General features: G+C 44.6%; 1 protein-coding gene across 1 annotated transcript in view; it reads right to left on the reverse strand.

Moving 5' to 3' along the window:
• MYO5B (myosin VB) overlaps nucleotides 1-27,486 on the reverse strand; it is a 143,737-nt gene that overhangs the window by 32,088 nt on the left and 84,163 nt on the right. The window contains exons 17-22 of the mRNA XM_030968476.1: nucleotides 24,866-24,952; nucleotides 16,320-16,431; nucleotides 14,582-14,793; nucleotides 12,627-12,783; nucleotides 9,087-9,326; nucleotides 4,493-4,732 (exon numbers count right to left, since the gene is read on the reverse strand). Coding sequence (XP_030824336.1) covers nucleotides 4,493-4,732; nucleotides 9,087-9,326; nucleotides 12,627-12,783; nucleotides 14,582-14,793; nucleotides 16,320-16,431; nucleotides 24,866-24,952 — 1,048 coding nt within the window. The remainder of the gene's footprint in view (nucleotides 1-4,492; nucleotides 4,733-9,086; nucleotides 9,327-12,626; nucleotides 12,784-14,581; nucleotides 14,794-16,319; nucleotides 16,432-24,865; nucleotides 24,953-27,486) is intronic.

Consider the following 27,486-nt stretch of genomic DNA (forward strand, 5'->3'; position numbering starts at 1 on the left):
AGGTTTATTTTTAGATTTCAATGGGCTTCATCATTGTCCTCAAGTCACAGCACCAAGTCACAGCTGCTGGGGAAATAAATCTTCTGATTGTCCCCAGAGATGTCGCACTTCAGGAGCTGAGATGGACACAGTGAATGTGAGCTGAGTGAATAGATCAGGCTTTTTTAACCTTATTGTACCCAATCCATGTAGCATGATGAGTCACTTCAGTGCTTCCCACAACTACAGAACCTCTGGTACAGCAAGGAATGACAAGTACCAGGGCTCTTGGCAATACAACAGCAGCATATTTAGCAGCTATTAACAACAATTGCATCATAAAAAATAATGAGAACAGGAACTAAGTCCTGAAAAATGCTATTTTCACTTGTCACAACTGCAAAGCTGGGCTGATGCTGACAGCAACCAATCCTGGAACATTATTCAGCTTCCTGAATTCTGGTGCATTCAACAGCGTTATCTCAAAACACACAACCATCATATTGTCAAGTGAAATACACTGCCACAGCTAAGCAGGATGATTCTGCTGCTGTCAGGGGGAGAACACACATCATCCCAGCATGTGTCATCCCCTATGCCTGCTCCTTCACTTCCTGCAGCCACTGCTTAGGAAACGGCTACACACAGCAGAAGGAACTCAAGGCACCAACGATAAGCAACAATGTAAACACCATAATAAGAGTTTCCAGAGCCCAAGAGTAATAATTTTGCTGTCACCACTAGATTAAATTTATAGGCAGCCCAGCTGGCGTGCATTCCTAGCACAGATTTCACTCTTCCACACAAGCGTGTTCAAATTAGGGCATTTTATCAAACACTGGCTATGCCAGATACATGCTAATGATGAAGACAAAAGCCCAATGAATATTTTCTTGTAAGTCACAACTGAATCAGTCCTGTTCCATGCACAAACTGAAAAACCTCCCCACTCATTATTCTCCCTGTTAATTTACTCCAGCTGTCTGCATTACATCTGTCTGAACTCTCCTAGAAGGCTGGGGTCTGGGTGTACAACTAGAAAGTGAAAAATCCCACAATTTAAGCATACAGAGCTACTGGTGTTTTAAATGCTGTGAACTGAGCCAAGATTTTAATATTCTGTACCAAAACCAACTGCACTCCTTCACCATAAATCACATCTCCCATTAGATCAGCACTAGTGTCTTCAAGGTAGGAAGAATTTTTTTAAAATTGGAGAAGAGATACAGGAGTGATGGAATGGAAGGAAAACCTGTGCTGCAGTGGGACAGCAAGGAGCTCTACTTGTTTGTCCCATCAGGAAAAGATTAAAAACAGTGGGATTATTTTACTAATGTTTTTTATTGGGTGCTGATAAGGAATTCTCTGCCCAAAGCTAGGATGGTTGGAAAACAAAACTGGACAAAAATCTTAAGTATTCTCAACTGTGCTGAGAGGATATTTGGGAGGGCAAGAATTAACAGAATCCACAAAAATTATTCCCAGATTTTAAAGTTTCTGGTCCAGGTTGGGTAGAGGTATTTTTAAGATGATCTCTTAAACCACTGGATTTGTTTTCTGCATTCCTGTTTCTACATGAAACAGGAATAAGCTCAGAGATCAAAACCTGTGTGTGACCAAGCCCAGTGGGAACATGAATGGTCCACACAATGGCCAAGCAGCACCAACTCCACCCCTGATATCTATACGAACAACTTTTGTACCTCCTACTTCTCTTTCCACAGGAAACAGATCTTTGGAGGTGCCTCAAATGCAAGAGCACCTGCTTCGAAAGATTTCTGTGGAAGATGCTGAGCTGGGAGCACTTGTGATGGCTGCAGCTCTTATCTAAGTGTCTCCCTGGAACAGCCTGCTCATAAGGTCTGCCTCCCATCCTCACCCAGTCTTGTAAGGAAAGGATGATGGCATTTGGCACTTTCCTAATGAAATTTCTGGCCAGGCTGTGAATTTTCTATTCTCTCACCAAGTGAGAAGAATAGGTGCTATCAAAAGCCCTGGAAGGAGCTGTTGGTACTTACCCAGATGTTTCAAACTTTATCATAAAATTAAATAAGAAGACCTGTTCTAGAATTAAGGACTTGGACAGAACAGCTGTGATGAAGAGATTAAAGGACTTTTTTCAGTAATACATAACTGACATGGATTTGCAGGAGCTTCAGAAAAGTTAAAGCCTCATCTCAGTCTCACTCAGAAGTGAGATGTCTTTGAGAATCTGTACCACTACAACCATGCCCATGGTGTCCTCTTGATACTGAAGGCAAAAACTGCTTCTCACCTGAACTTAGTTTCATGATGCTTCCCAGCTTCTAGCAGATTAGAACAACGCAAAAATCTCTTCCCAGAATTTTTCTTGGTAAGTATTCTGGCTATATTAATATTTTCAGGAAGGAAACAGGTCCTCTCCCTCTTCCCACTTACAAGGAACCAAAGGGAGCACTGTAAAGCTAATGCCAGAAATAGGAGCCTGCACCATTAGAAATGTTTTATAATTAAACTGTCTATTTTCATGGTGAAAATGCACAGTATTTGCTCTGCTGTAGGCGCTTTTACAACGAGGGAAAGCTTCTGCTTTGTTTTCATGCTTTTTAAAAGCATTTCTTCAGTGATTAATCCAACCTTCCATCCAAGTGCTCGAAGGCGATTTGCAATCAAGAACAAAGAGACACAGTTTATCCCCAGCTGCATCACCCTTAAAATCAGGCATCCTTTCAGGCCCTAAAAGTCTGTGCTGCACCCAGCTAATGAACAGAGCCCTGTGCCAAAAAGAATCTTATAATTACAAAAGGAAATCATTGGTTTCACACGTCCCTGTGTGGTGCACCACAAGTGCACGGAGTGGAGCAAGTGATCACCTGGCAGCTCTCTTGGTCCAGCCAAGGACAGCAAGTGTACAGACTGTTCATCTCTTTGAGAAGCACACCCAAAAGTGCATTTGAGTCATGCCAGACATTCGGGGTAAATCACCCTGACCACAGTCCTTCACCACAGCTTCTCAGCCAAACCCACCACTTGAGGGCTCAGCCTCGAGGGGAGGTTCACACAGCAATGGTGCTGTGCACTAGAAGAGCCTCATAAGGACATTCTTGCACTGTAATAATAATACAGCTAATTCCAGGCTCTTCTTCTTTTTTTTTAATTTCCAAAAGTGACTGCTCTTCAGGTTGTCACACACCAAGTACTGCTCTAGAATAACAGCTGCAAAACAGCTTTTTCTTTGCAATTTATTGAGTAGAAAATCCCTAAATTCTTTCCAATTGCAAGATCAAAGATTCAATTCTATTTCTGGTGCAGAAGAGATATCATGGATTTAACTTGAGCAGCCACAAGCATTTGCAGAAGGAAACTGAACTATCATCTCAGTGCCTCAGGTTAAGAGAATGGGTGTTACTCAGAATTAATCTGATCAGTGAAGAAATTCAGGGCAAAAGGTCCATCTTTGCTATTTGCAAAACAAACTCTACACTCTGAAATCTCTTCCTCCCACTAGAATGACTTCTTGTACAATGGTGGCAGTGCTGGAACACTCCCACCCCAAGAGATAAAGAACAGGATTGCTGCACTTGATTGTCCTCGTGAGTCCCTTCCAAACCAGGATATTCTGTAGGTTTGCATGAAGGAGGAAGGAAAAAATAAATCTATTTTGTGTATATCTCAGCTCCAAACCCTATAAAAGCCTGTGACAACCAGCAGCTGGTGCTGGAGCAGTGCCTCTCCATCAGGGAGGGAAGTTGGTCCTCACACAGGTCATACTCTATGCATACCTACAACACCAGCTATGTCAGAAACTGAGCCTTGTGTGCCATCCACGGCTGGGGTGAGGAATATTTATACCTTCCTAATATTTGCAGCAGCTGTGACAGACCTCTCCAGTAATTTGCATTACACACAATGAGGAATCACTGTATACACATGAAGCTCTGGCATTTACATGAATCTCAGGACAAGAAAAGCAGCTTCAAGTTGTGCTAGGGCAGGTTTAGATTGGATATTGGATAAACTTTTTTCACTGAAAGACTTGTAAAGCATTGGAACAGACTGCTCAGGGCAGTGGCAGAATCACCAGCCCTGGAAGTATCCAAAAACCACACAAATGTGGCACTTGAGGACATGGCTTAACATGCTGAACATGGTGGTGGTGGGCTGATGGTTGGACTTGGTGATTTTACAGGTCTTTTTCAATCTTTACAACTCTGATTCCACGATGTTCATGGTTATTAAGCATCCTGATTTCCAGATGTGTTTGGGTTTGGGGGTGTTTCCTTGTGGTTGGCAGCACAAAAGGCATCAGGGTGGGGTGTCCTGACACAAGGCAGCCACTGCTCCTGCAGGGATGTCCACCTGTCCTGCTCCAGGAGCTGTTGTAAATCCCGGGGGCAATCAGCCAGCAGAAATAACACTCAAAGAACAACTCTCCCCTTCTGAGCTGTGAAGAGCAAGCTCTCACCAGCATGGCCACCTGCAGGAGACAACCTGAGGCAGACAGACAGACAGACAGACAGACAGACAGAGGTACCTTCCTCAGCAGGTCCCTCTCCTTGCCGTGGCTGTCCTCCAGCACCTCCCTCTCCCCGTGAGCCCTCTCCAGCTCCATCCGCAGCCGCTCGGTCTCCTCCTGCAGGCTGAGGAGCTGCTTGCCATCGCCCTGCTGGGTCCGCTGGTACTGCTGCAGCTCCTTCTTCAGCTTCTCCACCTCGGAGGAGTGGGCTGATGTCAGCATGGACAGCTGCTCATTCAGAAGCTTGTTCTCCTTGTTCTGCAGCCAGCATCCCAGAAAGAAGAAAAGAAGAGTACAAGTGACATCAGTGCATGAAGTGATGCGCTACAAAAGTAACCACTCAAATCCCCAAGCACGGGGGTGACAGCCCCACTATAACAAACGTTCCCATGCATATCCTAATGAAGCTCATAAAACTAAAAGCTATTTCTAAACTATGACAAAAGCTCAGTAATATTTTGGCAATATTACAGAAGCATTTGTCAAAGTGGTACTATGCTGATATCAGTCAGAGCAAAGGCAAATAACTCTTGGTAGCACTGGCAAGCAAACCAAAATACTACACTTCTACTACAGCTTCCAAACAGCATTGCTTCATGTGATTGGTTTGCAGTTTTGGGGGACTTGGTAGTATTCCCCTTGCAATTTACCCTGCTAATCTTGAATCCCATACCTGCAGAAACCTGGAGTGACAGTGCAGAACTGCAGTTTCAAGCACAAGGAGTTCCCCAAACTCCAGTTTCAAGTCATGTGCCAGCTCAGCCATCCTTTCATTTGCTCAGGTTTTCACTTCTAAAGCACTTAGCATTGATTTTCTCCCCAGTTTTGAGAGCTGAAAATTCAGCAGACTTAGTTGAATTTTGAATTTCAGGCTTCAAATCAAAGCCAATGGGCACTACATTGTGACTTATCATCATTATTAGGCATCCCCAGGTCAAAGACCTAGAGCTTCATTAAAAGCCTACTACATAAGCTGTGCTGACTTTGGGTAGATAATCTTGATACCGCAAGAAGCATTTTGAAACTTAAAAAGCATTCTGGTTTTTAAAGTTTCCTCTGATCATCCTGGTGGCCCTTCTTAAGGTGACCTCCCAAAGCACCCCCTCTCACTGCATCTCAGTGCTCTGAAGCAAGATAAAGACACATCTCAAAAGGAAAAAACAAGTAAATGAGGCATAGTAACATTTTTTCCTTTGTTCCCTAGTAATGAATTATTAATGAACATCAAAATTCAGCATTCATACCATATTAGGAAATTAGAATTTCTGCATGACCAAAGGCATTTTATAGAATCCTAGAAGGATTTGAGCTGGAAGGGACATCATGTTCCCTGCCATGTGCCGGGACACCTCCCACTATCCCAGGTTGCTCCAAGCCCCATCCAGCCTGGCCTTGGGCACTGCCAGGGATCCAGAGACAGCCACAGCTGCTCTGGGCACCCTGGGCCAGGGCCTGCCCACCCTCCCAGACAGCAATTCCTAATTCCCAATAGCCCAAAATCTGTCCCTGCCCTCTGGCCCTGGGAAGCCATTGCCTGGCTGCTGTCCCTGCATGCCTTGTCCCCAGTGGCTGTGCAGCTCTCCTGGAGCCCCTGGAGGCCCTGGCAGGGGCTCTGAGGTGTCCCTGGAGCCTTCTCTTGTGCAGCTGAGCAGCCCCAGCTGTGCCAGGCTGGCTCCAGAGCAGGGGCTCTGAAGATATTTCCAAATAAATGCATTTTCAGAACCTTGTGTACACAGCACCCAACCAAAATTTTCATGCAAATACAAGATAAATGCACAGGAATGGTTCTGGGTTTTTTTTATTAAAAACTACTGACATGAGAGAGCATTTACTGGGTTATTCCCCACTGCAATCAGATTGCTCAACAGACCCTATTAAATTTGAACTTGCTTTATTTTCAACCATTATCCAGTCCTGCACATTTGAGACGGTCCTGGTTTCAACTCAGGCTCTGTGAAAAAAACCCAATTTATTTTGCTACCAAAGGCAGATGTAACAAATTCCTCAGCTTGTTACCCAAAGTAGTTTTATTCAAAAAAATGCTCACAGAGATAGTAGTGCTTGCAGAGAGAGTGTAGAGAGCTCACAGTGTGTCTAAATATTGGCTGCAGGAACATGCAACACTAAATTAGGCACATGCCTTGTAAGTGTCTCAGGCAATTCCAACAGATTTAAAGAAAATTACCTGAAGGGAAAAAAAAAACAAAAAAAAAGAGAGAAGGAATTGGTCCAACATAAATAGAAAAGAAAGTGCTCCAGTGAGGATGTTTTGCAGTAAAATAGATCAAAATCTTTCTTCTGTGTGCAAAAAATCGCTCACTGATTAAAAAACCTAATTAAATGATTCCAGTTACAGATGCCAGAACATCTGAGCCGAGGCTGATGTACAATAATAGGTTTTAATGTTTTCAAAGAAAGATCTCTTCCTTAGGGGCACACGGAGGATTGCATCTCTACTCATGCGTGAACTAAAGTAGCAGAAATAGAAACATTTTCTTCCACAGCTACTCAAAAAAAAACCCCAAAACAACACAACTGCAGCTCTCCAGGTTACCTGCTATATGCTTTTTTTTTTCCTTGTAAAGTTAATTGGTATTTTCAAAGGTTGTGTTTATAGATTAGCAAGGACTGAAAGCAAGATCCTTCAGGGAAACTATGATACTGCAAACGCGCCGTGCCAGAAAAAAGATCCAGTGCACTGAGAAGAGAATCTGCTGGAACGGTGCTCCTTAGCACTTCCAAAGCATCCCAGGGAAACCTGGCAGCCCTGGAAGGATGGTTAAATTCAGCTCTCTGGACAGACCACCACATGTAACCCAGAGCAGGAATTCTTCCCTGCAAAGATACACAGAAAGCATCAAAGAAACTCCTACAAAATGGTCTGTGGAGAGACTGAGGGAGAGCAAGATGAGCTCAAGACCATTATTTCTGCCTGGTTAAAAGCTCTCCATGACTCCTTCCCTAAAGCAGATCCTTCTGCTGCTTTCATAACCCATGACAGGAAAGCCAGTGTTAACTAAATATTGGTTTTTTTCCTTTACTCTTCCACTGCCACACTTCTCCTAGCAAGGAAATAGGGAAAAATACAAACTATAAAATACTACTGATGTTCCAGTGTCAAGTCCAGCTGCTCAGCAGATCCAACACTGACGTTCACACTCATTGCATGAGTTCAGCCCAAATTATCTCGAACTGGAATGACTCTTCCTATTCAATTCCACCAAAATACCTCCTGGATGAAAGGTCATACCTTTCAAACCTTATTCTGAGAGTGGATATGAATTTCCCTGTTGTTATTAGTCAATACAACTACGTCCCACTCAGCATTTCTCATGATCACCCCTCAATTCCTTGTTCAGCAGCACAGAAGGTATTTAACAAAGTAATTTGCACACATTAGTTGGTGAAAAAATTATTTTGCTATGTCTGTAAAATCAAACCATTATTCTGCAGCTTATTAATGGCAAATGGCTACTGAAGAAAACACCCCTGTGATCAAAGAGTCATTGTAAAGTCATTAACTCATGCCACACAGGGATCTGTCACATCACACCATCCCACCCTCCCCTTACTCCTGGAAAATTGTTGTGTCTAGTAACACAAAGTAAAGTATTTACCCAAATTGCTGTTTATCTTCCAGGGAATGTGACTCCCAAGACACACAGCTCACAACACCAGCGGTGGCACACACTCTGCACACTCAGTGCCCACAGAGCAAAAAGCACAGCAGGGCAATTCAGCCCCAATCCCGTGACATTGGATCCCACATGGAGCTGGCTTGGCTTTTCAAACAACATTTTCCAAAACTGCAGTTCTGTCTTCTTCCTCTGAGCCCTGCTGGGTAGTCCCCACAACAATTCCAGTGCAGCTCGGAGCAGGCTGTGTCCCACCCTTACAAATGCTTTGCTGCCACCAACACGACTGTGAAAAATGCGTATTTTATGACTGGCTTTTCACAAATATTAAAATGAATTATTATATGTGTTATGTCAGAAAGTTATGCTGTATTTATATTTTAGTAGTGTGTTAAATATAATTTTAGATTATAACATAATGTTAAAATAGAAACTATGCTATGGAAGATACTTTTTTAAAGAAAGGACTTATAGCGAGATAGTAGCCACAGGACACCTAAATCTTTCAGAGAAAGAGAATTTATTGCTCCATTATCAGAAGAAACCAACTTCTTCCTGCCTCACTTAGGCCTGAAGACACCATTAGGATTAAGAGGAAGAAGTTGACACTGACCAGATAGAATCCGGTGTTTGAATGGAATTTATGCATCATGTATGATGTGTATGAATATGCAACAGGCTGTTGTTTTTAAGGGTTAATCCTCTGTCCTTTTTCAGGCTTATTTTACCCAGAAAGAGGTACCCGGACCATCTGTAACTCTTTGTTCTTATTGTCTTGTATTGTCCTAATCACAACTGTCCAAATTTTTATTACTCTAATTATATTACTATTTTTATAACCATTTTATTACTATTAACCTTTTCACATTTTCAAAAACAAGTGACTGGCATTTTTCACAACAGCCCTTCCCACATGACACGGGCAGGCCCAAAGCGGCAGCTGGGCCGGGCCTGTCCCAGCACAGCCCAGGACATACCTGCTCATCCACCTTCCTCTGCAGCTGCACCACCTTGTTCTCCATGCCGATGTTGAGCTTCTTGAGGTGCTGTACCGAGCGGGCCTCGATGCGGAGGGCCTGGAGCTGGCGCCGGGCCCTGAGGCGCCGCCAGTGGCACTGCAGCACCACGGCGGCGGCCTGGGCCCGGCGGAACCGCGCGCGGGCCAGCCAGCCCCGGGCGTACTTCTGCAGGATGGTGGCCTTGTGCTCCATCAGCATCTGCAAAACACGGCCACAACGGGGCGGTCAACAGAGGGAAGGCATGGAATTGTGGAACTAGAATGGTTTGGGTTGGAGGGACTTTAAAGATCATCCACGATGGGCAGGGACACTTCCACTAGACCAAGGCGCTCCAAGCTCTGTCCAGCCTGGCCTTGGAAACCTACAGGGATCCAGTTGTGTCAGAATTCAGGACATCCCTTTGGCTGTCCTGCATTGCCAGGACCCCTGCCAGGGGGCTCAGAGACCCTGGCACAGAGCCCAAGACACCTGTGATTTTGATTATGACACATGGAAAAAGTTACCAACCTTAGATGAGGATCTGCAAGCCACAAAAGAATAAGCAGAATAATGATCAGTTTGTCATAGGGTGAAAAATAGATTTTTTTTGGTTTTTAGAATGGGGGTTCAGGGGTCAAGATGGAGGAATCTGGGCATGTCCAGCCTTTCTCCTTCTTCTTCTTCTTGGCCTCCATCTTCTGCTGTGATGGTGGCACTTTTAGATTGGTTTAGAGTAGAAGCTCACTGTCTAACATAGGTGATAGGTATTGGAAAGTAATTGTAAATATTGTACATGTAGTTTTTATATAAAAAGATAACATCGCCCCAGGGGCAGGCAGAGTGTCTCTGTCTGTCCTGCTGAGTGGACCTCGGCAGGCCAGGAGAAAGAATTTTATAGATAAGATACAAAAAACAACCTTGAGACCGAGAACTGAAGACTCCTTCTTCGACCACTGGGCTGGGAAAAGACTTTCTAATGCATCTCAGGGTCACTCTGACCAGCTAAAGCCCCAAGACCGTTGCTCTGGGAAACCTGTGTCAGGGCTTCCTCACCCTCACAGCCTTCCCAATATCTTCTCTAAATCTACTTTCCTTCAGCTTAAGGGCATTCCTGGAAGATCACCTGTACAGCAACTCTGGTTTGGCTGCAACAAACATTCAACACTTCCCAAACTGCTTGGAAAGGGCTTCTCCTCCAAGGAATGTCCTGGAAGATGCAGGTGCTGATGGCTGGAAATGGAGGTTGTGGTTTTGCACCCTCCTTCATGGAGGCACTGTTCTTAATGGATGCAGGCAGGACACATCTCCCAGGAGCCTGCTTCGTCTTGAAGTAAAGACCTGCTTGGCCAGTGACACAAGGGAATATGATCCTGGTTGTGAGGACTTGGTGGGAGCAGATGACATCTGGGCTCAAGTGTGACTTTGTGGACCACCTCAGAGGAGTACTGAGATCCACCAGAGCCACAGCTCCAGAATAAACACTCATTAACAGACACACCAACACTCAGCAATGAACTCACTGTCCCCTCAGTGTCAGACATCACCAGAACAGATCTGTAGATTTCTTTTCTGTCTTCCGCCTCTGCATTATGATAATTTTTACTGCAGATAAATGCTGTCCTGATGGGATTTCATATCATGTGGATAACCTTCAAATAAAACTATGAGTCCTTTCACTACAGTCTGCAGCTAGTACTCTAGCACGGTTCAATTCGTAGTAATTTTTATCTGTTTTCATGAAATTTCTGGCATGTTTGCATTGAATTTCTTCCCCAAAATTTACAGCTATCTTGTCAGTCAGTGGCAGTTCAATTTTGCTGTCTAAAATTGAAGGCTGACATTTTAGAGATACAAACAGCATGTTGTTAATAGCTTCCTTATGCTTCAGTCTGCTAAGGAAATAAATAGGAGAATTTGGATATTACAAGACACTTTATTGTTATTAGTTTGGGTTAAGTTGTCTCAGAAAAGGTTATCCTATCAGCTTCTCTTATAAATATTTTGTTTCACCCTAAGGCTTTCTTTGCAGTTGCAAATTTTAATTCAGAATAAAGGGATTGTATGAATTTAGGATGCAGCAAAAATGACCGTGAAATGAGCTTTGTACATCTTCAGCCTTGGCATTCATAAATGGGGAAAGCTAGGGATGCCCAAAGAGGTAAAAGAAACCCCACTGCATTGCCTTGGGGACTTATTTCAGCTTTACAGAGAATTTTTGGGTGGGCACTGGGCATGTCCTCATCCCAGAGATCATCACCCACAGCCTTCCATCTGTCACTGAACACGCACTGGAACAAACACTTTTATCTAAAACCTATACCCAGGTGCTCGAGAGATTAAGGACACTCAGATTAGAGAGGCCTGGCCTTCAGACAACTTCTACACCTTGTTAAGATTTGGGTGGCCTTGAATCTTAGAGAGTTTAACTGATGGACCAGCTGCCTCCTCTGCAGAAGCTTCCACTTTAAAAAACAGATGCTGAAACAGCAGTGGCAGCACAAATTCCTTATCACCAGCTGCTGTGTCTCAAAGGACAGCCCTGGTCTCTCTAGGAGGTCACCAGGCGTCCAGGTAATTTCAATTATTTCCAGGAACAGGCTTTTCCCTCTTGATGCCTCTCATTTCTTGGAGTAGCCCCATAACCCAGTTAGGCACCAGTTTAGGTAACTACCAACACAGTGCTGGGTCTGAGGAGTAGACAGAAGATTCTCCAAAGCTGTTCTCAGTTTCCTGACAGAGAGTAGCTGGAGAAAGACTTTGGACAAGTGATGAGGGGACAGGACAAAGGGCAATGGCTTCCCACTGCCAGAGGGCAGAGTTAGATGGGATATTGGGAAGGAATTCCTGGCTGTGAGGGTGGCAATGCTTTGGCACAGGTCTTCCAGAGAATCCTTGGCTGTCCCTAGTTCCCTGGAAGTGACCAAGACCAAACTGGACAGGGCTTGGAGCAATCTGGCATAGTGGAAGGTATCCCTGCCCATGGCAGGGGTGGAATGAGGTGATCTTTAAGGCCCCTTACACCCAAACCACCCCAGGATTCAATGATTTATCACTTTATCACTGCTGTCATGAAACTCTAAATCTTTTGTGTCCCACTCCAGGTTTAACACAGAAAGCTAAAGGAGAGACCTAATTAAAGAGATATTTCTAGAAATAAATTACTTATTGCGTTCCATGACAGACCCTCCTTGTCTTCCTACCCTACCGGAAGCAGCCCCTGCATGCAGCTCCGATACACACTCAGTGGGATGGGGAGGTTCAGCAGAGCATTGGTTAGACCAAATGACATTTCCACATCTCCACAACATCTCCTGGCACCACAGTGACCAACTCCATTTACCTGCTCTGCTGAGGTGCTGCTGCCAAAATGTTTTTTGCTCGCATGGCTTTAAATAGCAAACCTCACCATCACCCTCAGTCCTCCGGCAACACTGGGGGCTGTCAGCTTCCCAAACACAGCCACAGCAGAAGTAAACATAAAGGTTCTTTCCTCACACAGAGACCCTCCTTGTGGTGTACCTGGTGGTAAATCCTCCTGACAAACATGCCCCGAGCAAAAGCCTGGATGGTGAGTGTGGCGCTGCGGACCCTCAGGAAGGCCCGGCGCATCCGCAGCATTCGGTACTGCTTCTGCAGGATGATGGCAGCCCTCGTCCTCCTCAGGTGCTGGAAAAGCCTGCAGTGCACAGGAGGAGGGTAAGCAGGGAAAACAAACCCCAACTTTTCTTCTGATGCAGTAAGTTTTAAACCAGGGGGAGAGGAAAACTTTTGTCCAATGTAGCTTGATGGTATTCAGGAAAGACCACCCCAACAGCTGGGCTAAGAATGCCTCCATGCTATCAGACAGCAGCCATGGAACCCAGGAGCACTGGAACCACAGATCAACACACCTCATTGCTCCCAAACAGCATTAAACCCAAGTATTCCCCAGGTTTTCCTTGGTTTGAACTCTCTGCCTTGCATCCTTGCTCTAACCAGCACCCAGGTTGGCTCCATCACCCCCCTGACTATAAAAAGCACACTACTGACTCAGTGAAAACAGCAGCAAATTGATTTGACATTTAAACTGGTGTGCACTGCTTTGGCAACATTCTTGAGCAGAGCCTCAAGCCATTCAGAGACAGTAAATAATGAGGGATGTGGTCAACTCCGCACCATTTTGCTCCCCTTCACCAGCTGAACTCATGTTCAATTTGTTGTTACACCGGTTAATAAATGCCCATAAACCCTCCATTAAATTTGATAATTAGCTAGTTTTGCTGGATTTATGATTCATTTATGGCTCTCAGCATGCAGCATTATATAAAAATTTGATCCACTTCTTTTATTTTGTGAAAACCGTATCAAAACTAAGAGCCACATCAGATTGGTTTATATATTCCTTTGATTGAGGCAAATGGTTTCTCATTAGGACCCACGGAGCCAGGGCTTCCTGGATAGAAGAGGATAAGGGATGGTCTGTCTCCAAAAAGCGAGTAATTACTGAGTAGTTACTCAGATGCCATCCCACCCTACAAGCCCTGCACCAAGAGGGGAACTGAAAAGTTATGTCGGAGGAACTCTGCAGCAGCTGGCTCTCCCTGACACCAACCCTTTCAAAATCACAAAAAACGCCACAAGTTCAGCTGGTATTTCTGATGTACTTCTGCTGATTGTCTGGCTTGAAGAAGGGCCACAAGAAGGAATGTGGTCAGTGTGTTGGGATGCTGTTCCATTGCTTCACTCCTCCCTCACACCCACCCCATACCTGCCACCAGCAGCCCACCCTCCAGCAGAGTGCTACCTACAGAAACCCCAGCAACCCACTGACACAAGGGCTCCTGCACAGAAAGGGTTAACAGGAGGCTCCTTTATTATCTACTGTACACAGCCCCCCTGCCAGTGATTTGGAGTGATTTTCCTCATTACAAAGGATACAGCCAATCAATCCTGAGAACTCCCCCTGGACATCAGGAGACACAAACCTCGTCCCTGCAGGGGAGGAGTGCATACCAACTAGGCAGCCCTTCCCTGGCTGATCCAAATGCCCTTTACCAAAGGCAGTCCCAGGAAAATATTAGTTTTGTGAAACACTTTCACCTAAATCCTTCGGAGCACTATAGTCACCTCATTACAACCAGATTGTCTATTTTATGACCTTGGCCCAGCACCTAGAAATTAAATTAATGTAAATACTAACCCAGTTTGAGGCAAAGAATTTTGATCTCTTGCCCCTAAATAAAGCCACATAGAGGGGCCAGAAATAAGCCCCAAATTTAGCCCTTTAGAGTCTTTTTAGAAACTCTCACCACAGCGTTATCCACATGCACATTACGCATCTTGCTCTCAAGCCAGCAGAGGATTTCCAAAGTTCCCCATATGAAACCCCCAAGTTTAAGTTCTAGAATATGCAACAGATTGAAAAGCCAGGTGGCCAGAGGTGTTTCCACCCTTGGCTTCCCAGCTGGCCCCCTCTGAGGCTCCCCAGGACCCACCTGCGTGCCAGGTGCCCGCGGGCGTAGCGCTGCAGGGCGAGATTGGCTCGCCTCAGCCGCTGGTACCTGGCCCTCTGCAGCCAGCCCCGCACCGTCTTCTGGATCATGATGGTGGCAGCTCTGAACTTATCTGCCCGCAGCTTCTCCAGATATGCCACCTGGCCTGCACGGAAAAAGATCTTGGTACGGCCAAAATGGAACTGGTCTGGATCCTTTTCAAAAGCATAAAGGAAATTATATTTAATTGAGGTAAACATCACTTTTTTTTTTCTTTTTTTGTTTTCAGTCTAAGTTGATCAGTAGATACAGAGTAAAAACACCACTTTGAATCAAATTTATCAACCCATATCTTTTCTTAATTGGGTAATGAAGATATTATTAGACTCCATTATTAGATACATTAGATTATTAGACTTATTAGACATTATTAGATATCATTGACATTATTAGATTCCATTAGACTTACTACACTTGAGCATCTATACACCCATTAAGGAAAGCAGCACTAGGATTCAGTCTTAAACTCCATATATTTACACAATTTTGAAGGGGTTTTCGGTTGGGTTTTTTGTGTTTTGTGGATTTTTTTTGCTTGGTTGGTCTGGTTTGGGTTTTTTTTGTTGTTCTTTTTTGTTTTTGTTTTTGTTGTTGTTTGGTTTTGGTTTTTTGTGGGGTGGGAGTTTATTTGGGGTTTATTTTGGTTTGGGGTTTTTTGTTTGTTTGCTTTTGGGGGTTTGGGGTTTTTTGTTTGTATCTGGGTTTTTGTAATTTGCTGGTTTTTACGTAAATAAAGAAATCACAGAATCAAAAAATTGTTTAGGTTGGAAGGGACCTTAAACGTCACATATATCCAACCTCCCTGCCATGGGCAGGGATGCCTTCCACTACACCAGACTAGAAATGCAACACCAGAGCACTTCAAGAAAAATATTTCTTTTTAGAAAATATTAATGTTTAGATCTAGAAAGTCATACATGCGCTGCAAAAGGCTCTGCAGCCAAGGGTAACACTGGTTGCAAAAAGCAAGAAGAGGAACCCAATTGTGTAAATTCCTCAAAACCCCACAGGAAAACAAGAGATCAAACATTAAAACCTGTCTAAGGTGCTGTGCACATTCTGAGACACTCAGCAGCAAGAAACCTTTGCATGCACATTTGCAATTTAAAAAGGCATACAAGCAAGCAGTAAAGTTTTGGTAAGGTGAGGTGGCAAAACCTTCTAACTCGTTTGTGGTAAAGAAGTCCCAGTCTGTGGGATGTTTTTTCCACATAGGGCCACTGAAAGTCTCCCACACATCAAGATAAGGCATTTACTGCACTTTCTCCTTACTCATTTGTGCAAAGAGTCATTTAATTATTGACTAAGGTTCATGACGTTGTCCCAGGGTGGACCCCTGAAATGTGCTCCAGCTGTGGCTAGACAAAACCAGAAGGAGGGGATGGGGAGACACGTTTTTTAAAAGTGGCCAGTCATTCATGCCCAGCCAGTGACAGAAAACTCTGGACTTCACCAGCATTGAAATGATTCACTCCTCTTGACCACAACCAAGAAATCCCATGTCCCACTTGCTCCTGCCACCTCTTTGCAAGACTCCCTCATTTTGGGAAAACTCCCAGGCTGCCTGGGGTGGAGAAGCACCTGCACATGCAGCAGGTGAACCTGGAGCAATTTCAGGCCACATCAAAGCCATGCGTTCTGTGCTTTTAGCATCAGTGACAAAGATCTGGCCCCACCTCACCTTAATGAGGTCTTCCAACAGGGTCTGACAGATCTGCCTCTTGTCGTTCTTAGAGAGGTCTCTCTTGTTCATAAGCACTCGGTACCTATTGAAAAAGTCAGGGTAGGACCACCTGAAAGCAAAGCACACGCTGGGTTAGTCTGCATGCTGGGCACTGTTTCACTAAAATAAAGTGCTTGGAGTCGTAGATGTGCCAAAGTGTGAAATATTTCAAGGGATTTCTCACCACTACCCTGAGCATGGACCAACTCCAACTCACCCCCAGCCTGGCCCCAATCTCAGACACTGAAAGACCATGTGGCCTTTCTAGCCTGGAACAGAAAGGCCACAGATCATCCTGGTTTCACCCCTGATGTTCTTCCCAGTCTGCTGCTCTTTACTACTCAAATGTAACAATGCTGCTCCCATCAGAAAGGAGAACCCAACTTGGGAGAAATCGTGGATCTCTTGATTGCCCAAAAATAAAAATTAAACAGCAATCTTCATAAAGTTGTAGAGAATGAATCAAACAGATATTCTTTGTTTTTTGTGTTCTCAAACTCTGCTGAATACTAATTTCAATCAATTGAATCCCTAATTGCTCCATCTTGAGGTCTGTGGCTGACACCCTTCAAACAAACACAAAATCTTTGGGCTCTGGAAAGACAAAGCAGCCCCTTGGAAGATGCCTCACTGTCTCCAGCAGCAAAGCCTCCAAACAGGCAATGCTAATTGAAGGAATTAAAGCACTGTACCCTGCTGCTAGAAATATCATCTCCTGCTGCTGGTGATAGATGTAGAGCCTGCAGACTGCGATCCTGAAATTGCTTCAGCATCTGCCAAGTTTCAGCCTTCTCTAAATTAACACAGTGAGTTATAAACCCCTCAAAACCTGAGATTTTAATTAACACTAAACTTTTCCAGCCATGTCCAGAATGATCATAGATATTTCAACAAAATACGCATAACAAGCATCAAAGGCAGACTGGAGGCAATCATAGAGGATTTGATTTCTGCCCTCACTCAACAAAACCACCTGCGGGCCTGATCCTTACCTGCAGGGATGCTCTGGCAACCAGGACGAGAGCAAACTGTGAGAGCTGCCATACAGAAACATCCTCTTCACCCACAAGCCCCATGCACACCTTAACTTTTTGCATTACTGCACCAAATTCTTCCTATTTTTACACTTCCAGGGATTAAGATGTGGGAGGGAAAATAAACTGCAAAGGGTCAGAGCATTGCTTGTGACAGGTCGTGGCCAGTTTGCAGTGGTGAGGCTGAGCGAGACCACCTGAGCAGTCACAGCTGCCAGCTCTACAAAATACATCATGAAACAAAACAGTTCAGCTGGAAGGGACCTGCACAATCATCTACTCCAGCTGCTGGTATCTCTCATGAAACACCTTGAAGACTGGAAGCTGTGGTATTTGCTAAGACAGACATATTGCTGATTTCAAAACAGACAGCCAACAGAGTTTTGTGTCACTTCAGAAAAGGGGAGGAAAGCCAATGCTTTTTATCATTGAAAAGAGTGCAATAGAAGGAAATGTTCACAAAGGGAACGAAGAGAGCAAATGGGGAAAAAGGTGGACTGGTAAGCCACATGTAACTCCTGCATGGACACACAGCCCCCAGGACACAACTAGTAAAGAATAAAGGGACTGGCAAAAACCAGAATACCCTTGGGATTGCACCTAAAGCCAAAGGTAAAATGGAGAGCTCGTGGGGACAGAAGCATGAGGGCCACTGCGATGAAAGGATTTCCCATGCTCAGAATGCTCAGATTGGCTCTGTCACAGCCAGATTTAGTGCTGATTCAATCTCTGTCTCCACGAGCTAGCTCTGAGGCCAGGCAGCTACGGCTACCCACCCTCAAATAACCAAAAGTACTTGATTACTACTAAAAAAACTAAAATGTCAGCTATGAGGAACTCCCTCTGGGATGAAAACTGAACACAAAGATTATGCAAGACTACAAGCTTGTGTCCTGTAAGGTTTAACTTAAACTTGCCTCCTCTTTGCTTTTATAGTGCCTCTGTTTTATAATTACGTTTCCCATTTTGCGTTGTGCAAATAAAACCCGTTTTCATTTTAAGCACGCCTGGGGTTTACACAGCTCCAAATCAAACCTGAGAGGAGAAGCAGAGCATGCAGAGCCCGAGGCACCCAGCCAAGCACACGAGGCTGGCCCGGGTACTGCTCGAGCCACGGAAAGCTTGGGAGGGAGGAAGGGAGAAGGAGGGAGTATTCCCGTTAACCTGCCAGAGTCAGCTCAAGCACTGGCATTATTAACTGCTGATATCTGGAGAAAAGAAAATCACCCTGCAGGTGCCACCCAGGCTCTTCCAGCTAAGAGCAGATGGTGAAGAGGCAGAACACGAAACTCAGGGCACAGGTCCAAGCTAGGCAAAAAGCAAAATCCATCTTCCAGGACCACAGCAGAGATGGAGATCCTATAGCTGCTCACAAACAAGAGTCAGACACTTGCAGGAATTCCTTGAAAATAACTCATAGGTCACTGCACAGTGGGTCTTCCTCCAGAGCCTGTCATTCTCATTTCCCAAGGTGGAAAAAAAATATTTTCCATGTCCATCCTTAATAAAAATGATTCACTTTTCAGGAGTAAGTCTCACATGAGATGTTGAAAGAGCCAGGGAATACATCCCCTGGTTTCTGCCAAGGTGTTCACAGGACAGCCCCGTAGCACATGTCCAAGAGGTTCACAGCCCCATGCTGAGCCCCAGGGCACAGAGCTGCCTCCCTCGTGCTCTCACCACTCTCTGATTTATCAGGTAATGACAGTCCTGACACCACACTGCTCCTGTATTATTGTCCATGGGGCATCAAGACAAAATCTGTGCCACAACAGGGCTCAGCCAGCCCATCAGGAGTTTCGCTGGGATATTTGCCATCCCAGCTCACCAGCAAAAGAAAGCTGCGGGGGTTCACAGGTGCTGCTACAGAATCCTCCTCAGAGAAAGGAACAATTAAAGCACTCAGGTTTAATGTAACATGCCTCATTGAACCACTCGAGGCTCAAAGCTGTATAAAATTTCCTTACAACTATGTGCTGGGAGAGAAACAAACATGATCCCCCAGCCCTGCAAGGGAGATTTCTCCAGTGCAGAAATACTGAAGCTCAGTGCTTTGCTGTACACGCACTTTTAAAATTATTTTTCTGCACATACATCTTTTTTTTAGGTACAATGCCTTCATTTTAAAAGGGGAAAAAAAACCAAACATGAAAACAAAAAAAGAAAATTAACTCATACTCGCCAAGCCACACACTGACTCCCAGCAGGAGACAAAGGATGTGCTATGTTACCCCACAGCTTAGCAGGTCAGGAAAGACTATGGGAAGGGTACACCTCAGTTCAACTTGTGGACAGGTATCAAATAAAAAACAGATCTCAGGTGCTTGGTATGCTGCCACACAACACACAGCATGGACAAGCCTCAGTGCTGGGGGCTGGAAACCACCAAGGGACACTAAATAAATACAGCTCTGCATTATTATTATTATTATTATTATTATTATTATTATTATTATTATTATCATCATCATCATCATCATCATCATCATCATCATCATCAAGTTTTAAGATCCAGATAAGTGATGCAGAGAAAAGAGATGGAACCAGGGCATTTTTGTACCTGCACAACTGAGAAACAGGAAGAAGGAGGCACAAAGGACTGGGCAGATGCTACTCAAACTGAGATCAAGCCAACCTCAAACAGCTGAATTTTGCTTTGATGTCAGCAGAGGTCACTAAGGGGAAAAGGCAATAAAGGGAAGGGAAGGATGCAGGGAAATAACTTATGCCTGTGGAAAAACCCCTCCTTGGGCTCAAGCAGCAAGGAGGATGGTTGGCTGAGAGCCTGAGACTTGGTCGTCCCAGCAAAGTCTTTGTCACCTACAGGAAACAGAAGGAATAAGACATTGCACACACCACAGATGAAGTAATCTTTTTTCTGTAGTTTAAGCAACCAGATTTAGATGTTTTACACAAAAATGCAGCCAGCTGCAAAGCAAAAGGGCTGCTCCTGTCCAAAATTGAGGGTTTATGAACCTGAGCAGAGCCAGCTGTGTTTATTACAATGCCAAATTGAAGGGAGAGCGTGGGTAGGAAACTGGGGTTGACATTCCAAGGAAGTTTCCAAAAAGCATCTTTCCAAGCAGTCAACAACTGCCCAAAATATCCACAACCCATTGTTTCAGCAATGCTGTGCCAGCTGCACTGAGTGAACAGCTGAAAGCAGAGTAATAGGTCAAAAAACCTTCAAACTCTTAACCACAATATGGTTTCTTTTGGTACCCTAAAATAACTGAACGTTATATTAAAAAAAAACATATAAAACTGAACGTTATATAAAATAACTAACGAAATAATTTTCACTCAGAGTAAACAAATTCACCAAAGACCATCCCAGGTGCTGAGCAAACTCAGTTTTGGATAAGAAATCCTGGCAGCACCACAAGGCACCCTCCCCTGAAGGGCTCAATATATTAAGCAGGAAGGAGCTGGACGATATTGATCCTTCCAGAGGAGTCAGAACATGTCTGGAAGGAAGCAGGTTCAATCTCAGAGCCAAGATTTGACATGAAATTATTTTAGAAGCTGCAGTTCAGGGAGAAAATTTCTCTTGCCTTGTTTACTGCAGCAGAACAGATTTGCCTTTCAATTAGTTCTAAAACATGCAGGCTGGCCTGGCTTGAAATTAGCTGGAATATATTCAAAGGGAAAAACGAGGGGGGAAAGCCCCTCCATTTACATATTACACCTTTGTTGGGTGTGGGCAAACAGAACTGTTGGTAGCCAAAGCAATTTATAGGTCTTGTTATCCTGAAATGACAGCCAGACAGCTAAAGGCACATTCTAGAAAAAAAATTATACATCCAAGGATGTCCATGATAGTTTTCAATTATAAATGTTTAATATTTATAGAGTTTAGCAGCTGGGATTTCACACTGAATTGATACAAAAATGCTGAATCTGACAGTGAGCTCCAGCGACCAGAGGAAGCAGCCAAATGCCAAGGATACTTAAACTATAAATACATAACAACTACAAAGAGGGTAATTCAGAGAAAACTGCAGTGATGAGGTTATTCAGAGTGATGGCATGTTGGGAACCACTGCTGCTGGACCACTGACTGGAAACCACCATAACCAGCAGGGGGGAAAAAAAAAGTGCAGTTTTGATAGAACCAATTTAAAAACTTGTTTTAAGGAGTTATTTTGCTATTCATGAAGATCTGCACCAATTAGTTCTCTACAGACTCATCTCTATGCCGCCAGTTTCTGTAAGGAAGATGAATGGTTTTACAGCACAGAGACATCTTCCACGCTTTACCCAGGGAAGCTGATGATAGATTTACTACCTACACACCTCAGACACTCCATTCATCACAGTCATTTATGTACATGCTAACAGATACTGATTTCTTAACTGCTGAGTAACATTTCAAAGCAAATGATACATTTTCAATTTATTTCAGACGCAGCCAGAGCTCAGCCTACCATGGAAATGGTAAAATAAACCCAGGAACACCCTAAGTGGGGAGCCCCAGGCTTCAGATTTCTGAGACTTACACAGCTTGAACAACTACCACTTGTAGTGGTAATTAAAAATTCTTTCTTGTTTTAGAGGTAAAAAATTATTAAGGACTCAAAACACTGAACTCTTCACCAGCAGGTAGATTTATCCAGAGATCTCTGACTCAAAGCCACATCACCCTCAGAAAGTTACTCTAGTGACAGTGCGCTGGAATACATTCAGAGGTTAGAAGATGAAAACAAGAGTTTTTCTATTGTTTCTGGATAAAACTTACCCTGAGATAAACAAATTTGGAAATTCCCTGTTGCTTTATGGGTAAATTGCTTACACCCAAGTGAAGCAAAAGTCACGAAGATCAAGTTTTGTGTTATTATTTTAAAGTTTTCCAAATTTAGAGCCTTTACAAGAGCTTTAAACTTAAAGCAATGACTCTCCTTTTTTGTTTTATCCTAAATCAAGCAATATTAATTCAGCCTGTCTCAAAATATAAGGAAATACACAGGAATAATCAATGCCCACTGTGATGAAAACCAAGAGATGTCACATGTAAAACTGCAGAAATAACTAAAAGTCTGTTACTTTTCCTACAAAACAAGATCCTGTGGAAGCATCTTTTCCCAAGATGGTCCATAAAGTCAATATAAAGACACAGTTTATTCACAATCTTTCAATGACATTGTCCAGCTCCTGAGTCTGGATTTTCAAGATTGGAATTTTCTGAGTAAGGAAGGTGAAGAACTACTGGAGCCCAAAGTGAGTGCTCTATTTGGTGCAGAGCTGCTCCTATACACAAGTATATCCTAGAAACATTAAAATACACAAAGATCTGTCCTTCAAGAATCACAAACTTTGGAGAAGGTCACTCTGAAAGGCTGAAAATTGCTTTTTGCACCCTTTTTTTGGTCCCTGGAGGAAGAACAAGAGCTGACAAGTTGCAGTGATGGAAAAGTTCTGTATTCTTAGTGTCCTGGGAAAAGATCTCACAACCAAAAGCATGCAAGCAGAGCTGAGAGCATCAGTTTTTAGTTTGTCAGGGTGGAGAGGCCCTTGCACTGGTCAATTGTTTGCTGTCAATAGATCCTGGCTGGTGTCCAGGTGCTGCAGTGATTTCTCCCCTCTGCTCCCTCTCCCCAGTTACTGATTTCACATTGATTTTAGTGCTGTAGAGTATTAGCTGCAGTTAAGTGAGCAGAAATGGAAAAATACTACAAATCTGTAGGATAATTATGAATGGAGAGGAACAGGGTATCCGTGCAGCCGTGGTAAGAACAGTAACAAACCTTACAAAATACACAACACTCAAGTCAGAGCTCCCCAAACTCTCCCAGGACCCACTATGCCAGAGCTAGGACCCAGATTGCACTGGGCAGTGTGACTGCTTGCTTGGAGAGCAAAGAACTGCATTTCTCTGGCCTTTTGCATGTGAAAAACCCCCAGATTTTTCATTGTTTCAGGGCTTTTACTGCAAGAGAACTGACAGGTTTGGTCTGGCTACAAAGATGGTATTAAAGACAACGCATGGGCTGGAATTTTTGATTCCGCACCACGGCTTAGGGATCAAGCAACAAAGAAGCAGATTTTTACTGGCTGCCTCCACAGAAGCCCTCAAGACTTCAGAGATGAGATCCAAAGGTGATTCTGGGTCTTCTAACAGGGTCAGACTCCCAGATCTGCACCTTCCCACACTGACAGGGGACACAGAGAAATTGGGTTCCATGAGAGTTTTCTTCTTCTCCTTCTGTTTTCCTTTCTTCCTCCATAAAGAGCTGGACCCAGCTGGTCAGGGAGGACCCCAAGACCAGCTGTGACCTGCCCACAGAGGTCACTGGCCAGCAGAAGTGACAGAGCCACCTCAACCTGCAGCTGCTGCCCTCGGCTGCCAGAACCCCCTGCAGCTTTTCAGGAGGTGAGAGCAGCACACTCCTCTCCAAAATGCAGGACAGGAAGTTTCTCATGGTTCTCCACATCACGCTTAGCCAACACTTCACTGAGCATATTTATGACTTCTTTGTTCCATATAAAAAGGCTGATGGCTTTGCTGACATTAACACAAAGCTGCTTGGCACTAAAATGCAATTGATGCATTTTTAGAATTATTTGCCCTTGTCATCTTCAGGACTTATGTATAGTCTATTTTTTCTGATTTATTGGACCTTAAAAACCTCTTTTGAATTTTATATCTCAATCAGCAGGAGCACACCACCCATAACCCTCCTTTTTATGATGCAAGAGTTTGAAGCCTATGATGCTCTGGATGTGCTCTGTGAAAGTCTACAACAATAATTTACAACCCTTATTTTCTTTCTCTGAAAGTAGAATCAGATTTTTTTTGGCTGAAATGAAGATTGCAGCAGATGTCTGAAGCCAGGGGAAAAAATACATAAAGAAAATCAAATTGAACAGTGGAAGGGGCTTCAGGCAAACAGCGAAGAAGTGCTTTAGGGCAGTGATTGCTTCCAGAGTTGTTGTTTTGTTACTTGACGTTCACCTAGGTACAGCATCCAAGCTGGATTCCTTTGTCTGCCAGGCATCAGCTTTTTCAGGGGTTTCATGAGAGCAAATTCCTCCCAGGACCAAACTGAAATCACCAGCTGGAGCACTGGACACAGCACAACACACTCTCTGTCATGCCCACTTTGCAGCTCTTTGCTTGACAATGAACCTCTTACACTTGAGGCACCCAGGACATAGCAGGAGTTTAGCAAAATGAAACAAAACATAAATTAATAAAAAGCAGAAAATCTATCCTGGATATAAAGAAACCTAAATAAACATTGTCCTGAGAACACAAGTGTTTCCTTCTTCCTCCCTCACCTCAGATAATTCCAGAAGGGTTTGGTCTGGAAGGGTCTTTAAAGCTCACCCAGCCCCACCCCTGCCATGGGCAGGGACACCTTCCCCTGTCCCAGGGTGCTCCAAGCCCCATCCAGCCTGGCCTTGGGCACAATGAACCTGCCGGGTAAGTGGCAGGAACAGCACAACCCCAGGGAATTCCCAGCCCAGCACCTGGATGGGAAGCCAGCGGCACTGATCCGGATGGTCTGCAGCACTCCGCAGGCTCTCAGCTGCTGCACTGCTCTCTTCGGATCAAACCTGCAATTAGATTTAGGACAGACATTAACACACAGTAAAAGGGAGCCCACAGCCACTGCCTGTCAAACCTCAGTATAACCCAGACTTGGCTTTGGGAACAGGCTGCACAGATGTCACACCTTTTCTCTGCATGTCACAAAGGTCTGATTTCCAAGTTGCTTGAAACCTTGCTCCCATCCTGCTATCAATGCCAGGTGTATTCTTGGGATAGACTGACCACCTGCCGCAATTAATTAGTGCCTACAGCCAGAATCTACCTGGCTTTGTAAAGCAATACAATCACAATAAAGACGGGAACAGGCTACCCCACCATAAATTGCCTGGTGAACCAGCTATCAGGGCAACAACATATTTACAGAAATCAAATTCAACAGCAAAATAAGTCTGATATATTCAATTCCATACCCAAACCAGGTAATTAACAGGTCCCACAAGAAAGAGTGGTGGTCATGCTCCAGACTAATGACTTAGGTACGCACCACGTGGAAATTCAAGGTGTTTCTGCCCTCCTCTTTAAAGCTTGCATAATCCCTTATCCAGGCATCTCATTCCATCAGGAATTTGTGGCAAAAAAACTCATGGCAACTTCCAGCTGAATATTCAGGCAGTTCTTCCTCTGGTTCCTGGCAAAAGCTCACTCCAAGCTCAGACCATCCTTGCAGACAGTGAGTCCAGGTACCAGCATCCCCCATGGCTGCTCCCTCCTTCCACCCTGACTCTGAATGCACAGAGGTCCCAGCTCTCCAGCTCTGGAAGGCACTGGAAAAGGTCCCTGCATCAAGCTCAGCCTCACACGATGCAATGACCATAGCTGTGTGAGGCTTCCAGAACAAAGCTTCTCATACAATGCCAGTTTTTCCCTTTCTGAAAGCCCAAAATATTTACACCTGCAAGTCAAGATTACATGAATAATTCTGCCTGCTCTCTGCTGTACAAAAGCAGCATGAAAAATAGTCTCCTTCTCCTTCTTCTCTCTGTGCTTTTTTTAATACCCTGGACCTGTCAAGTCTACAAGCAAGTTATTCGCTGCAACACCACCAACACTGTGCAGGGTGAAAAATCAGTCTGGGCTGTCACTCACTTCAAGGAAGAACCCACAAGGGTGCAATTTCCATAACAATAAATAATAAACAGGAGTGGCAGATCGACAGGTAAGCGTCAGTCCTGGAAGATCCCAGGGCAAACTCTCTGGTATCCAAGGGAAACTCTGCAAAGCAGCAAAGCCCTGCTCAGTGGGGGTGAAATGCAGTCACCAGACAGGCTGCAGTCATCTGTCAGCAGCAGCTCCTGTTATGGGCTAATGCTAAAATCAAGACCTTAAAAGTGGGACAATACACCTTATTACAAACTGCTTTTCCTTGCCATGGCAGGTAGAAGCACTTGGCAAGTTGCTTTCAGCCTGGAAACCCAAGTCAAAGATCCTAAACCCTGCCTGAAACAGAATCTAAAAGGAAAACTGACAGAGGAACAACCTGAAGTCAGGCATTCCCTTGCACATCTCTCTTTGGAAGTCTTCTCCAGCAGGAATTAACCTCAGACCCAGCCTGTGGTCAGATGTAGCAGACATCCCTGTGTGGAGCCAAAATTGGGGCCTGGCTCCAGCTCCAGGATAGGAGCCTGACAGCCTCCAGTCCCATTACAGATCTCATCTTCTCAGCACGTTGTGAGTAGGAATGCGGGGTGTGAGACCTGAGGAACTCTCCAGTCCAACCCCCTGTGTTCAAAAGCTGGGACAGCTGTGGGGGCAGACCCATGGCCCAGGGGTTTAGCTAGTCAAAATTGATAGAAACCTCCAGAGATGGAGGCTGAACATCCTCTCAGGGCAGACTGCTCCATTGACAGACTGTCCTCAGGGAGAAAAAAAACAGGTTTGCTCATCTCCAGTCTGAACCCCCCATGTCAATTTGGGGCCATTGGCTCCTTCCTCCCACCACACACCACTGTTGAGAGCGTGTTTTCTCCTCATGGTAGCCCCTCTAAGTACTGAAGGGCTGCCATTACCTCCTCCCTGTTCTCCAGGGTAAGCATCTCATTTTAGTAATAATGCTCTTGTGAGCTGAAAAATGTTATGTTTTAGATAGAGAAAACTTATTTTCTCACTGAACAACTAACATAACACTGAGTGTTCTGCACGCTACAGACACTTGGGCGCTAACATGGAGCAATGCTGATGATGTTTCACTTCACAAATGCTCCTCGGCACTGCACATTCTCCAGCATGTGTCTCTAGATCTCATTTTACACATAAAAAAAGTCCTACAAAGAGCAGCTGAGGGAACTGGGGAAGGGAATGGAGCCCCAGGAGAGGCTGAGGGAGCTGGGAAGGGGCTGAGCCTGGAGCAAAGGAGGCTCAGGGGGGCCCTTGTGGCTCTGCACAGCTCCTGACAGGAGGGGACAGCCGGGGGGTCGGGCTGTGCTCCCAGGGAACAGGGACAGGAGGAGAGGGAACGGCCTCAGGCTGGGCCAGGGCAGGCTCAGGGTGGACAGCAGCAGGAATTTCCCCATGGAAAGGGAGCTCAGGCCTTGGCAGGGGC

Source organism: Camarhynchus parvulus, chromosome Z, assembly GCF_901933205.1.
Source record: "Camarhynchus parvulus chromosome Z, STF_HiC, whole genome shotgun sequence".
Lineage (NCBI taxonomy): Eukaryota > Metazoa > Chordata > Aves > Passeriformes > Thraupidae > Camarhynchus > Camarhynchus parvulus.